At 36.0% G+C, this 14433-nt stretch overlaps 4 protein-coding genes and 1 non-coding gene across 5 annotated transcripts; 2 read left to right on the top strand and 3 right to left on the bottom strand.

The window, feature by feature from the left end:
• Window positions 1–5571: 5571 nt before the first annotated feature.
• On the bottom strand, window positions 5572–9011 carry LOC116028988. Its single transcript, XM_031270860.1, has 2 exons — window positions 8679–9011; window positions 5572–5984 (listed from the first exon to the last, which is right to left on the bottom strand). Exons 1-2 carry the CDS (start codon window positions 8917–8919, stop codon window positions 5680–5682), a joined length of 546 nt encoding a protein of 181 aa, XP_031126720.1. The 5' UTR covers window positions 8920–9011; the 3' UTR covers window positions 5572–5679.
• On the bottom strand, window positions 6658–6730 carry TRNAE-CUC. The gene has a single exon. It is a non-coding gene; the product is annotated as a tRNA-Glu (tRNA).
• A 410-nt stretch (window positions 9012–9421) lies between the features above and the next one.
• LOC116028996 (auxin-responsive protein SAUR68-like) lies at window positions 9422–10168 on the top strand. Its single transcript, XM_031270867.1, has one exon. The coding sequence runs from the start codon at window positions 9612–9614 to the stop codon at window positions 10041–10043; it is 432 nt and encodes a 143-aa protein (XP_031126727.1). The 5' UTR covers window positions 9422–9611; the 3' UTR covers window positions 10044–10168.
• Window positions 10169–10976: 808 nt separating this feature from the next.
• LOC116029003 (auxin-responsive protein SAUR21-like) lies at window positions 10977–11455 on the bottom strand. Its single transcript, XM_031270874.1, has one exon. It carries the CDS (start codon window positions 11373–11375, stop codon window positions 11088–11090), a length of 288 nt encoding a protein of 95 aa, XP_031126734.1. The 5' UTR covers window positions 11376–11455; the 3' UTR covers window positions 10977–11087.
• Window positions 11456–12056: 601 nt separating this feature from the next.
• On the top strand, window positions 12057–12491 carry LOC116029865 (auxin-responsive protein SAUR68-like). Its single transcript, XM_031271909.1, has one exon. The coding sequence runs from the start codon at window positions 12057–12059 to the stop codon at window positions 12489–12491; it is 435 nt and encodes a 144-aa protein (XP_031127769.1).
• Window positions 12492–14433: the final 1942 nt, after the last annotated feature.

Here is a 14433-nt window from a genome sequence, read left to right as displayed (position 1 = left end):
ATAAAGCAAGCGCCAGGGCCCGACGGCTTCTCTGCAGGTTTCTATCAGAAATCATGGAATATAGTTGGTAGCTGTCTGGTGAGCTTTGCCCAAGATTTCTTTGAATCTGGTTGAATTCCTCCAGGAGTGAATGATACACTAATTTCTCTCATACCTAAAGTATCAAATCCCGAATCAGTTAAACAGCTTCGCCCCATTGGATTGTGCAATTTGTCATATAAGCTTCTGACCAAAACAATGACCTCGAGATTAAAAGGCATATCGAAAAAACTGATTGGACCTCATCAGACTAGTTTCGTTCCAGGGAGGGCGATCACAGACAACATATTTGTGTATCAGGAAGTCTTACATTCAATGAGAACAAAGCAAGGTGCTAAAGGCTGGATGGCAATCAAGCTGGACCTTGAGAAAGCCTACGACATTCTGTCCTGGAGCTTCCTGGAGGACACACTAAAAGACATCGGCTTCAATCAGAAGTGGAGAAGAAACATTCTGGAATGTGTTACCACAGCGCGTCTTGCTGTCCAGTGGAATGGACAGAATTCCGATTGGTTCAGCCCAGGCAGAGGCCTAAGACAGGGAGACTCTATATCCCCTCTACTTTTTGTATTATGTATGGAAAGACTTAGCCATGTTATTCACGACTTGATAGCTCATAACAGATGGAAAAGAATCAAAATCTCTAGGAATGGCCCTTATGTTTCTCATTTGTTTTTTTGCAGACGACCTAATTTTGTTTGGTGAAGCCACCGTCGAGCAAGCTTTGGAGATGAAGGCGTGCCTTGATGTCTTTTGTGCAGCCTCGGGCCAAAAAGTGAGCCTCTCGAAATCCTCGGTGTTTTTCTCTAAGAACACGACCGTAGCACTGCAACAGAGTATCAGCGAGCTACTGGGAATTCCAAGGGTATCGGACATGGGGAAATACCTTGGTGTTCCCTCATTCCATGGAAGATTGATGAAAGACTCTTTTTCTGGGATTATAGAAAGACTAAGGGCGAAACTAGCAGGATGGAAGTCCAAGTCGCTCTCGTTTGCAGGAAGGTATACGTTAGCCCAGGCGGTTCTGTCATCAGTACCCTATTACACAACGCAGACAACCCTCTTGCCTAGCGGAGTAATTCAAGCTATCGAGAAGATCATTCGCAACTTTCTATGGGGAAGCAAGGAGGGTGAAAGGAAATGCCATTTAGTGAAATGGGGGGTGATCACAAAAAACAAAACTCATGGAGGGCTGGGCATACGCAGGTTAGAGCCAATGAACCGGGCATTCCTTGCTAAGCTAGGTTGGAGATTGATGCAGAATGAAGACTGCCTTTGGGTTCATATTCTCAAAGCTAAATATTCAATATCGTCACCTGATTGCAGAACTTGGAGATCCAGGTCGAATATGTCAAATGCATGGAGAGGCATCCTCAAGTCAGTGCCTATTCTGATTAATGGATCTAAGAAGCTGGTGAGGAATGGCAGACACACTTCTTTCTGGCTCGAAACCTGGCTGGGTGAAAATCCTTTACACCAAGAAGTCATCAACCCCATACCAGCTGGGGATATAAACAGAAATGTTTCAACCCCATACCCGATATTACAAAGGGGTGCAACTGGCGGCTCATTTGGGGTTCAGTAAAGTCAGCTTTGAAACTGACTCTGAAGATGTTTGTGAGTTCATGCACTCATCAAGGCCCCCGTCGATCGCAGCTCACAACATTTTGGAGGCATGTAGAAGAGAATTACGCTGCTTCGAGGTTTGGCAAATAATACAGATCGCAAGAGAGCAGAACCAAGTGGCTGACTCCCTTGCCAAGCTCTCAAAAGGCCACCCCAGAGGTTTGAAATTACTCACCAGTCCACCCAAAGAAATTCTTGGGCTACTAGCAGATGATTTTTGTGGATTTCCTTCGTGGCGTAATGCCTATTATGTTTGATCATACTGTACATTTTGGGTAATCCCCTCCTTACTAAATAAAAAAAAATATGATGATTGCCAAGTATGTACTCTATATGCCACCTCAATAAAAATATAATTTTTTATTTTATAAATCACAAAAATATCGTGCACATGCCATTTATATAGAAATACATGCCTAAAGCTAGACACGACAATATGATATATTGATAAGAAAGATTATTCATTTATCTCATCTTAGTTATGTATACATATATCTCATTCTATAATTTTATACGAAGGGCTGTCTACATGAACAATGCACAACCAATAGAATTTAGAAGATAGAAATTTATAATGTTGCGTGCATGCAAGCATTGCTGACTCCTGACTCCTGACTCCCATTCAATAAAGGAATAAGGGTCAAATAGGTCATCAAATCGCACACAATAATCCAATTAGGTCACTGAACCTAAAAAAAAACTATAATTGAGTCCCTAAACTAACTCATTTCATGCAATTTATCTAATTTACAAGTTTCTAATAGATTACCCAAAATTTAAAATATATTTTTTTAAAATAATTATTTAAGATAAATAAATTTAAAAAAAAAAACATAACTTCATCTCCGACCTGAGACGAAGAAAGACTCTCCATCTCCATGGCCGGAGACAAAGTTCTGTTAAAAAAAAAACAATTAAAATAATTGTTTTTAAAAATTATTTTTTAAAAAATATTTTAAAATTTAGGTAACCTGTTAGAAACCTACAAATTGGACAAATTGCATGAAATGGATTAGTTTAGGGACCCAATTGTAATTTTTTTTTATGTTCAGTGGCGTAATTGCATTATCGTTTGCAGTTCGATGGCCTATTTGACCCTTATTGCTTAAATAAATAACCACATGCATGCATATTAAAGCATTAACTTATAATACTTAGCTCTGGAATTCTTTTGTTGCCACGACGAGGCTATACATTTTGATCTCTCGAACACCACACGCGAATTGAAGCCCCTATCTCCTTCAAGCACTCCGCCACCACTAGCCTCGATGGTCCGACGCTAACAATGATAGGCCTTGGAATGCAAATACATGTCCCCAGAATACGAATGCATGTCATATCTTCTCATCGTGACGTTATACCATTTTCACATGATGTGCCGTGGACTAATCGTACCACTGCCATAGAAGCGAATTCGCTTTAAAATATTTTTTTTCGATCTGTTAAAGGTTGTTTTTATGTAATGATAGGTAGGGGAAGACTGAAATGGGAAGGTTTTCTCAAAAAGTGACAAAAACATGACGATTTTAAAAACTGGACAAAAATGTAAAAAGAGCATTTGGGACTTGCGTTTGAGGTCAGAAACGCAAGTCCCACTTACGTACATTCATCATTATAAAAAAAAAATAGTCTTCTCCGGCAACCAGTTTTGGTCGCTTTCTCCCGTCGCAGGAAACAAAAATTGGTCGCCTAATACAAAATAAAAATTAACAAACGTAAGTGGGACTTGCGTTTTTACCTCAAATTAAATGTAAGTCCCAAGTGCTTTTTTCTCATTTTTGTCCAGCTTACTTTTTGAGAAAACATTTCCAAAACCCTATACAAAAATGTGTAAAGTACTAATGGTATTACCTTCTTTTCAAAACCCTATTTGAAAAAAAGGTAATGAGAGTACCTTCTTTTATTTTCTTTTGCTTTGACCAAGAATGCCATAAAGAAGGCAATGCAATTGCCTTCTTTTTCACTTTCTTTAATTTAAATCCAACCCTTGCAATTTGTATTACTTCGAATTTATTTTTAGAATTTTTTATTTTATTAAATATTAATTAACACCATAAATTTTTCAAAAAAAAAAAATATCACATTAACAAAGATGGATTGCATGATAATAATAACGTGCAGTGTTTTTAAATATTTTCATTATGTATTTATTTATTTATTTTATTGGTTGTATTGCGATGATCTTGATAATTATAATTGTATCGCGCCTAGGCACCGATTAATCGGCGTCCGGCCGTGTCGATATAGTCCGAAATTGGCCTCCTCCTCGGCCAGGCGCCTAACCGTACCTATCCGTTGTGGTTAGTCATCATATCATGCATTTGATGAATTTGTTTAAAATTAAAATGCATAGGCTGAATTTCACGATCAGAACTCGCAATACTTCGGACATCATCCTCTTCGCTTTCATAATCGATACTGCGAGATTGTACATGCCTTTAAGTATATATAATAATAACAATAACAATAACAATAACAATAGCAATAACTACACTACAGTACAGTACTCGAAGTAATAATAATAATAATAATAATAATAATAATAATAATTACATGTACTCGTAATACTAATAACAATAATAATAATAATAATAATTATTATTATTATTATTATTATTATAAATACTAATTTTTTATTATTATTGTAATAATAATTGTTATTAAAATATTATTATTATTAGTAATAATAATTAATATTCTAATTATGAGAGGGAGAGAAGGTAGTAAGAGTACCTTCTTCAGCTTTTATTTATTTATTTTGTTAAAGAAGGTAGTCTTATTACCTTCTTCTCATATTTCAAAAATATGAGAAGAAGGTAATGAGATTAGTAATTAACACAACAATGTCAATAACCCAGCGCTAGTGTAAAAATAGAATTCTATTGCCGGGAATCAAACCCAAGTCTCTTAGGTAAGAACCAAGTATCCTAACCAACTAGACTACTATACAATGGATTGCTTGATAGTTTCTGAACTACTTTGTTGTCTTTACTTGTTTTCTTGATCCAAAGCGAAGTATCCTTACATATTTCTACACGTATAAATATGTCAATTAAACTCATTTCTACAATTAAAAATAAAAAAATAAAAATTGTTCAAGATTGACGTATCTATGCAGTAGCTACATAAAAAATGGTTATATAATCATGCATGCAAATGCACAAATTTAATGTTGTAGAGTGGAATTCTGGAATCAAACTTGAGCTCAGTTACTAAGGACTGTAACATCTGGCCTGGAGCAGCAAGAATTCTGGAATCGGTGAATGTAGCTTCAACAGGTAATCCATCAAATCCTTCTTATGTTGAAGTGATTTTCGGATTTTGATGGAACGAATCCAATGGGGTGGGTTAGAACTTAGAAGGTTTAACAAGTTTTTTTTTTTTTTTTGTTCTTCTGTACTTGGAATGCCAGAATTAAAATGGAATATGTGGCCTTTTATGTGAAAGGAAGAATTGATTCATGGTTTGAGGGTTATGTGCTTTGCTTGACCATTTTGGGATGAATTTTCTGAGTAAGTGTGCAAGAGGTTTAGTCCTGCTAACATTGAGTGTGAGGAGGAAGAGTTTAAACTTCTGAGGCAGATCGGGACAGTGGAAGAATTGAATTGAAGGTCCAAATGTTGATTGCTCATCCCACATTCCCAACTAAACTGAAAATTACTTCATCAAGAACAGATAATTAGGTGCTTTATGAGGACAGCCAATCCTTTGATTCTATTGCTAAACAGTTTGAGGAAGGTTTATTTGGCACTGAGTTCCTTGGAAAAGGGAAAATTCAGCCAATGGGAGGGAATGGCATGGTTAATAGAACCATATATAACATTGCCTGCCATTACAGAGGATAACAGTAGTTCTGTTGGAAATCTGAGCGGCCAAGCGGAACTAGAGAAGCTTAGGGAGCAGAAATTTACATTTTCTAAGTTAATCAAGAGACAGCTGAAAATTGGGGGAAACTGTACAAGAATATTTCCTATGCAAAAATTTTCTTGACTAAACTAAGCTATCTGTCGGCACTCAAAATCTTCTTGAACTAGAGATGATGTCAAGGAAAGTATCCTCCAGACAAGGTATTGTGAGTCCACCCATTGGATGATCAAATCCGAATTCCTCCTCAACTTGACTAAGCAAGTCTTGGAATGAAGGGTCTTTCAAGTATGACATTGGAATAACAAAACGCTTCTTTTCGCATTCGCCAATATAAACTACAATGTGCCCCTTTGGAACCTCACTTTCTCTGTTTGTTCTTGAAGAAGTTCTTCTGAGGTCTTGCTTAGCACGAAGAATGTTTGCCATACTAATTGTCACGCTCAAATGTTTGTCTTGAAATTAGAGGCACTGTTACTTGGAGAAGGTATATAAAAGATTTGTGAAGACAGACAATAAGGTTTGTGTGGGGTGAGTTGAATACCAACTGAAATGTGTTTATATAGATCCTTAGGGAGGTGGATTATTGAGTGACCAAGAGAAATTTGGATTGGAGGGCAAGCCAGCTAGCTAGATAATAGACATTATTAAACAGTTTTGTCTTTCAAAAATCATAAAGAATGAGGTCATCATTCCCCACATGTTTCAATGAAATTGAACAGATCAGATGAGGATAGCTTGACCACTTATGTGAATACATGAAAGCCTTTCAAATAGAATATGAGGATAGAGAGCAGTAAGTTAATGGTGTTCGCCTACAAATTCAATTTGTTTGAATCAATGAAAACAAAACCCATGTGATTCCTCATTTCTATGTCTCTGCTTGAAGCTAATAGGTCCCTTGCAGCTAGGCAGCACATGACATTGCCTATTGTCTCATTTTTGGTTGTCTTTGCCTAAGCAGTTTAAATAGATCACTTTGATATGTAGCTTGTTGATCATCAAACACTGCAATTCAGTCTGCCCAACATCTAAGCTCATCGAGCTGGCTAAAAGATGGCCAAGAGTAGCCAGAGCTACGGAATGGACCATGCACCAAAACTGAGGATAACATAAAAAAATAAAAACTTCCGTTGCCGGGAATCGAACCCGGGTCTCTCGGGTGAGAGCCGAGTATCCTAACCAACTAGACTACAACGGATTTGATGATAAATTCTGACCCACTTATTTTTGTTCTTGTTTTGTGTTCCCTTGACAAAGCCAAATTTCCATACATATACCTACAGTTGCATTTCAAAAATTAGTTGCCTTTTAGGAATTTTCTAAATTTAAAAATTGTTAAAGACATTTTTGTGTATAAGATTTGATGCGGTTGGCCAATCAACACATCTCAATTGAATAAAATATAGATGAACTTGAAAGATTTGAAAAAGATAAAATTTATAACTTTTTTAAATCTTAATTGTATTACTTTCTTAATTTCAATTTCTAATTTACAAATGTTTTTTTTTTCCTAGAGTTGAGTAATGGAGTTGGGATGGGTGGAGTTGGTTCATTCTTACCTTTAATACATGTATACTTATATCTTACATTATATTTTTATTATTCAGCATTTCAGTTATTTAAATATTTGGTTTTGATATTTGAGATTAATATTGTGTTGTATAACTTTATACTTATGAGTTATGTCCCTCAGTCCCTTACTGAAAGTGACTCAATGGCTTGACAACATTTTAAATGTTGATGTCATTGAGTCAAGATCTCAAATATGATGTACTACATATGTATAAGTAATCAACTTTACCCTTTATCTTTGAATGCAGTGAATGTTAATTGGTATATCAGTGACCTATCTCACTTTATTTTTACATATGTTTCTTAAATCTTAAGTATTTACTAACTTAAAATTTAAATTGACTATGATGGTGCTTCCACCATGTTGTCCGAAAAAGCTGGAATTGAGTTTGTGATATAGGATAATTTCGATGTGCATAGACGTTATGTTGTTCTTTGAGACTGTGGATTATAGCACGTAGTATGCAATCACAAACAACTAGTCTTAGAAAATTAACTTGAAGCTAAACAATATCAAACAAGATAGAACAAACACATATAAACAAGAAATGAACATATATAGAATAAGGAAAATACGAATCAATTTAGAGAGCGTTAACATATAGATGCAAAACACAACCTAAGGATTGCGGAAAACTCACACAAGTGAGAAATTGAGGGATGTACGTAAGAATCCTATTCTATAAGCCACTCTCATGATCAATAAACAAATATTAGAACAAGGAATTGCCTCACTCTTATGATGTATCAATTTCAAGTCCATGGAGCACACAAAGTATCAAAAGCGCCCAATTTCTCCTATTTAATTTCATAGGAAGAAATATAGTTTATGTCAAGAATGACTTGAAATCTTGACCCAACTCTCGTTGTAGCCAAGATTTTTCCAAAAGCTAGCATGCTAATAAATGTTATAAACCAAAACATTAACAAGATACAATCACAAATTCTTCATAAACTCAATAACCCTAGTCCCTAGGTATGCAAAAATTCCCTTTATGCAATAATCAAGAATATAGCATCTAGATGGATAATACAACCCTAACTCAAGTTCCTAGAAGAAATACTTGCAACATCTATGACAAATGGCCATATATTTACAAAAGCAAAAGGGTTTTCAGTGCTACTTGTGACACTGGACTTCTCTAGTTATTCCATTTTTATTTTTATTTTTTTTGCAGAAAATTCATGAAATGTCCATATTTTTCAAGCATATGGACATGAGGCACAACTGAATTTTAGACATAGACATTTACAGCAAATTAGGCTTCCATATAACCAGTGATATTTATATTTTGCCACCTGATCTGATCATGAGACACAACTGAAGATGGACAGAAATAAATGTTACAAGAAATTTCTTGTGCAAAAATTTTCTCTGCTAAAATAATCTGTTTGTATTTTTCTCAAGATTTATCCTTTTCCCAATCTGATCATGAGACAACCAAAAAGGGAAACAAGTAACTGTACAATAAAACTCTTCTCTACAAAAAATTGTCTCCACTAATCTAAGCTGTTTGTAGTCTCTCAAGATCTACTCGAGCTAGAAATGGCGTTGAGAAAGATATCCTCTGGACAAGGTATTGTGAGTCCACCCATTAGATGATCAAATCCAAAATCTTCCTCAGCTTGACTTAGCAAGTCTTGGAAAGAAGTGTCCTTCAAGTAAGAAATTGGAATAACAAAACGCTTCTTCTCGCTCTCACCAACACAAACTGCAAAGTGCCCCTTAGGAACCTCACTTTCTCTGTTTGTTCTTGAAGAAGACCTTCTGAGGCCCTGCTTAGCACGTAGAATGCGAGTCATACTAATTGCCATTCTGGGATGTTTCTTCTTTTAAGCCTCAGCAGTAGTGTTAACCAAAGATGCTATAAAAACAATTTTAGAATGCAGGAACCAAGGTATTTTGTAGGAAATATTTGAGTGGGGTGAATAACAACTTCATATGTGATTATATAGATCCTTTGGGAGGTGGATTGAGTGGCTAAGAGAAATTTGGATGGGTGGGCAGCCAGCTAGCAAGATAAGAGACATTACCACACATTTTTGTCATCCAAACAACTTTGTAGATAAAGACTTGCCTTTGAACATCATTCCCCACATGCTTCAATGAAATTGAACAAATAGAGAAAGCTCAACTACTTCTGTCTTTCCAAGAAAACTAGCCAAATGAGAGATGAAGATAGAGATCAGAGAAGAAAGTAAATGGAATTTGGCCATTTGGGAAGCATAACCATGTGGTTCCTCATGTATGTATGGCCACACTCTATATTTGTGGTTGAAGCTAAAAGGCCCCATACAGCATAACCATGTGGTTCCTCAGTGTCAATCATGTGGTTTTGCCTCCTCAACAGCTTAAAGACTGTCTTAGCCTCCTCATCACTTTAAATACATCACTTCCATATTCATTTCATTCATCAAACACTGCAATTCATTCTATCCAATTTCCAAGGTTTCTACAAATCTTATTCTCTTCCATTCAATCTCTCTCTATTTTCTAAGTTAATACCATGATCAGTTCAAAGAGGCTCATTAAGCTGGCCAAAAGATGGCAGAAATTTGCTGCCATCCGAAGAAAGAGGATTTCATTTCCAAGTCTATATGATGATGCAGATAGCTGCAGTACTTCTGCAGTAAGCAAGGGTCACTTTGTTGTCTACACAACTGATCAAAAGCGGTTTGTCATCCCTCTATCTTATCTCGAGAATGAGATCATTAGGCAACTCTTAAGTATGTCCGAAGAAGAATTTGGACTTCCAAGCGATGGGCCTATTACACTACCATGTGATGCAGTCTTCATGGAATACATCATTTCACTTCTTAGTCGAGGTTTATCTAGAGAACTTGAGAATGCCTTGCTCGTCTCAGTTACTTCACATCGGTGTTCATCAGCTCCACTACACCAAGAAGGGTGGAGAAATCAGGAATTGCTAGTTTGCTGATATTAATCTCAATAAATTTTGTAAACAGGGATATTAGTTGTAGCTCAATACATGATGTGAAATGTACATAAATCCAATACATCAATACTTGACATCCAATATTGTTCAGTATTCTTCTTAGAAAATTCAAATATATTCATTATGTATACAGTTATACCTGTGACAAGTGCTTATTTGCATATATTTTATTCAAAAACATTAAACTATATAATTGCCTAATTGAATTTGTAACAATAAGATTCTGCCACTTCCATTTCTGGCCTAGCATCATATGTAATTTGAGCCATATGATGAGATAGCAATATGGTCAGTTTGTTATCTCAATTTTGAACAGTTCTGACCATCAGCTGCAATAGTGCCATTAGAGAATTATTGACCTATATACTGATCTTGTTATCTCATTTTCTTTCATTTCTTATGCCCTATATACTAATCTGGCACCTTTGTGTGATGGTTAACATGGAACTTTCACCCTGACCACACTATTTGCGTAAACCTGCAAAGATGAATATCTTGGCCATAGATGACAATCCTCCTGCCAAAAACCATGATTAGTTCCAAGAAACTCATCAATTTGCCAATGAAAATATAATGGAAGATATTTGTTGCTCTCTAAAGGAAGAAGATTTCATTTTTAAGACACAAGGACTGTGCATATGAATAGTTGTGGTAAATCCTCTGCACTAAATTTTACTGGTAGTTTCATTTTATTTTTCAATAATATAGACTACATATAGATGAGCACATCATACCTAAAATATAGACTGTTCTCAAGATTATTCGTTTATTCTGAACTTCCAAAATTGTATTGTCTTAACTTTTAGTGTGTAGAATATGCCATGAAGGGATATTTTACTGCTAGTTTTACTGAAAGTATATTCAACACAACAATTTGGAATAGGATTTGGTGAAAATTGGAGAGGTTTTCTGATATTTCCAAAGTTGCTGAAAAATTGCAAACAAAAATCTATTCAAATGAAATGTACAGGAAAACTCTTCTCTGCAAAAATTTTCTTCACTAAACTAAGTTGTCTGTAGTCTCCCTCAAGATCTCAAACTAGAGATGACTTCAACGAAGGTATCTTCCATACAAGGTATTGTGAGTCCACCCGTTGGATGATCAAATCCGAATTCTTCCTCAGCTTGACTAAGCAAGTCTTGGAATGAAGGATCCTTCAAGTACGAAACTGGAATGACAAAACGCCTCTTTTCACTCTCCCCAACATAAACTGCAAAGTGCCCCTTAGGCACTTCACATTCTCTGTTTGTTATTGAAGAAGATCTTCTGAGGACTTGCTTAGCACGGAAAATATGCCCCATACCAATTGCCATGCTGAAATATGCTTTTTAGAAAGTAGGATTTCTGAAATTTTTTTCACTATAGACACAATTTTTGAAGGCAGAAACTAGGATTTGTGTGAAGGAAGAACTTGAGTGGGGTGAACATAAACTGAAATGCATTTATATATAGATCCTTTAGGAGGTGGATTGAGTGGCTATGAGAAATTTGGATCAGAGGCCAGCCAGCTTGCCAGCTAGAACGATTAGACAACATCTCCACATGGTTTTGTCTTCCAAAAATCATCAACAATTTCTACTAACTTTGGACATCACTCACCATATGCTTCGATAAATTTGAACAGACGAGGAAAGCTCAACTACCTTTGTCATTCCAAGAAAACCTACCAAATGAGAGATCAATATACACAGCACAAAGTTAATGGTGTTTGCGTAAAAAATATCTTAATCAATTCATTTGAATTGATGTGAAGATTGGGACACATAACCATGTGTTTCCCTATTTGTATGTTTTAAAGGGCCCCCATACAGCTGGGTGGAACATGGTTTTTGCCTTACCTGATTTCCTCAAAAAATTGAACCACTTTAAATAGGTTGTTTCTCATCCAATTTTTATCATCAAACACTTCAATTCAGTCTACCCAATTTCCAAGGTTTCGACAGATCTTGTTCTCTTCCATTCAATAATCTCCCTCTATTCTCTAAGTTAACATCATGATCAGTTCAAAGAAGCTTATCAAGCTGGCCAAAAAATGGCAGAAAGTTGCTGCCATCAGAAGAAAGAGGATTTCATCATTTCCAAGTGTAAATGATGACACAGATTGCTGCAGTACTTCCGCAGTAAACAAGGGTCACTTTGTTGTCTACACAGCTGATCAAAAGCGGTTTGTCATCCCTTTATCTTATCTCGAGAATGAGATTATTAGGCAACTCTTGAACATGTCAGAAGAAGAATTTGGACTTCCAAGCGATGTGCCTATTACACTGCCATGCAATGCAGCATTCATGAACTACATCATTTCACTTCTTAGCCGAGGATTATCCAAAGAACTTGAGGATGCATTGCTCATCTCATTCACTTCATCTCGATGTTCAGTAGCTTCGTTGCACCCAGCAGGGTGGAGAAATCTGGAATTGCTAGTTTGCTGATATAAATTTCAGTAATTTTTTTGTAAATGATGAACTTGTCAGCTGTAGCTCAACATACACACATCATGTGAAATGTACAGATATCCAATACTTGATATATATGTTCTGTAGTCTTTCCTTTTATTCATCTTGGGCATTCTTCCTAACTTCTAAAATTAGCTTTCTAAATATAATAATTATGATTAAATTGTTGGTCATCTTGTAAACTAATCAATCAATTAACAAATGTACCTCATCTTTTTATTTTATTGCAGGTTGAGGTTGATTCCCATCTTTTGTGCCATGCAAGATGTAATTTTTAACTTCAGCCGTAGATCCTTTTCTCCGTTCTTGATGTTGATGGGATTCTTAGGATTATCATCGCTAATGCTGACAATGGAGTTTAAGGAACCCTTTTCTCAATTCTTATTATCCGCAAAGTTTACATGAAAAGGTTCCCCATTAGTTTCAACATTTTGCAAAGTTGAAGTTTTGTTAGGATCATCTATGTTGTTTCCAGGCAAACCAGTTGTGCAGACGCTGTGCAGATGCTGTGCAGCCCTGGAACTTGGATATATGGTTTGAAAATCAGTGAGAATATTGGAGTATGAATGTGAAGATGTGCTTGAACTTCCAAATAAACTCTTATCATCATGTTTAATATCTTTTCCTTTTATCTTACTTTTGTAGTAAATCAATCCAAGCTTCAAAGATAAATATCTTGCCCACAAAAGGCAAAATTTATTGGTCCAGACTAGATTGTGGAGAAGTAAATGACGGTGACTCAGTGGACATTAAATAGGAGGATCAGTGTCTGGTGCCTACAAGGAACCACTCCAATGAGAGGACAAAACTCCCACAGAGGGTATTAGGGCTTGATCCTGCGTTGATTGCATCGTTGCCATAATATGCCATCCGGGACTATGCTGATAGTTGTGGTATAGCCTCCACAATAAGCAAGGGACACTTGGATTTCAATCATAGCTTACTGATACGTTTATAGGCAAGCAATACCAGAGACGGAAAATCATGGTTGAAAAAATCGTTAGACACTCCTAGGCGCTCGGGGGTGCCTAAGGCATAGGACGCCTAGGCAGTGATTAATTGGTGCCTAGGCACTCATGCATTTTTTTTTTAATTTTTTCATGACTTATAATTATAAACTATTTAATAATTTAATAATTAATACTAAAATATTAAATTGTAACCTAAAAAACATTTAGAGTTTTAACAATTTAGGATTATTTCACTCAAAACGATATCATTTTGAGTGAAATAACTCATTTAAATTAAAAGAGAACAATAGGCAATCAGCCGGCAAGTGGCTTAGTCGGTGCCTAGGCGACCTAGTTGGTGCCTATGAGGCCTAGTCAGCGCCTAGGAAGCCTATGTGGCCGCCTAGACCACCGATATGGTGAAACACTACGCGGTCGGCTGACGCCTAGTACCGTGCCAATTAATCAACGTTTAGGTGTGATTTTTGCAACAAGAAAAGAAGGAAATTCTTGAATGATTAAGGAGATGAAGACTTACTCAAATAACTTAGTCTTCCTATTACTTTTTTTTTTAGAATTTTTAACGTTACTTCCATGCATACATTCAAATAAATTAGTCTTCCTATTTTTTAGATTTCTTAACGTTACTTTCATGCATATATAAAAGCCACTGCATGCTTGTTGTGGAGGCATTGAGAATTCTCTGGCTAATGACATTTGGGGAGAAGAATAACTCCAAAACTCTTAAACGTTACTTTATAAATTTATGCTTTAGTTTTTTGTTTCTACTCTTGTCTACAAACATAGGTAGAGCTGCCACATCCTTCATGTTGGAAAAAATGACATAAATGGTATTTTAAGTGGCCATTTTATGGTATAAATATACGTAGAGTCTACTTCCGATTTGGGTTGAGTTAAAGTGAATTCGGGTTCTTCGTAGTTAGACGAAGAGATCGATATATTATACG

This window comes from Ipomoea triloba, chromosome 9 (genome assembly GCF_003576645.1).
Source record: "Ipomoea triloba cultivar NCNSP0323 chromosome 9, ASM357664v1".
NCBI classification, from domain to species: domain Eukaryota; kingdom Viridiplantae; phylum Streptophyta; class Magnoliopsida; order Solanales; family Convolvulaceae; genus Ipomoea; species Ipomoea triloba.
The sequence above is the reverse complement of the archived record's forward strand: the minus strand, read 5'-3'. Positions and strand labels throughout refer to the sequence as shown.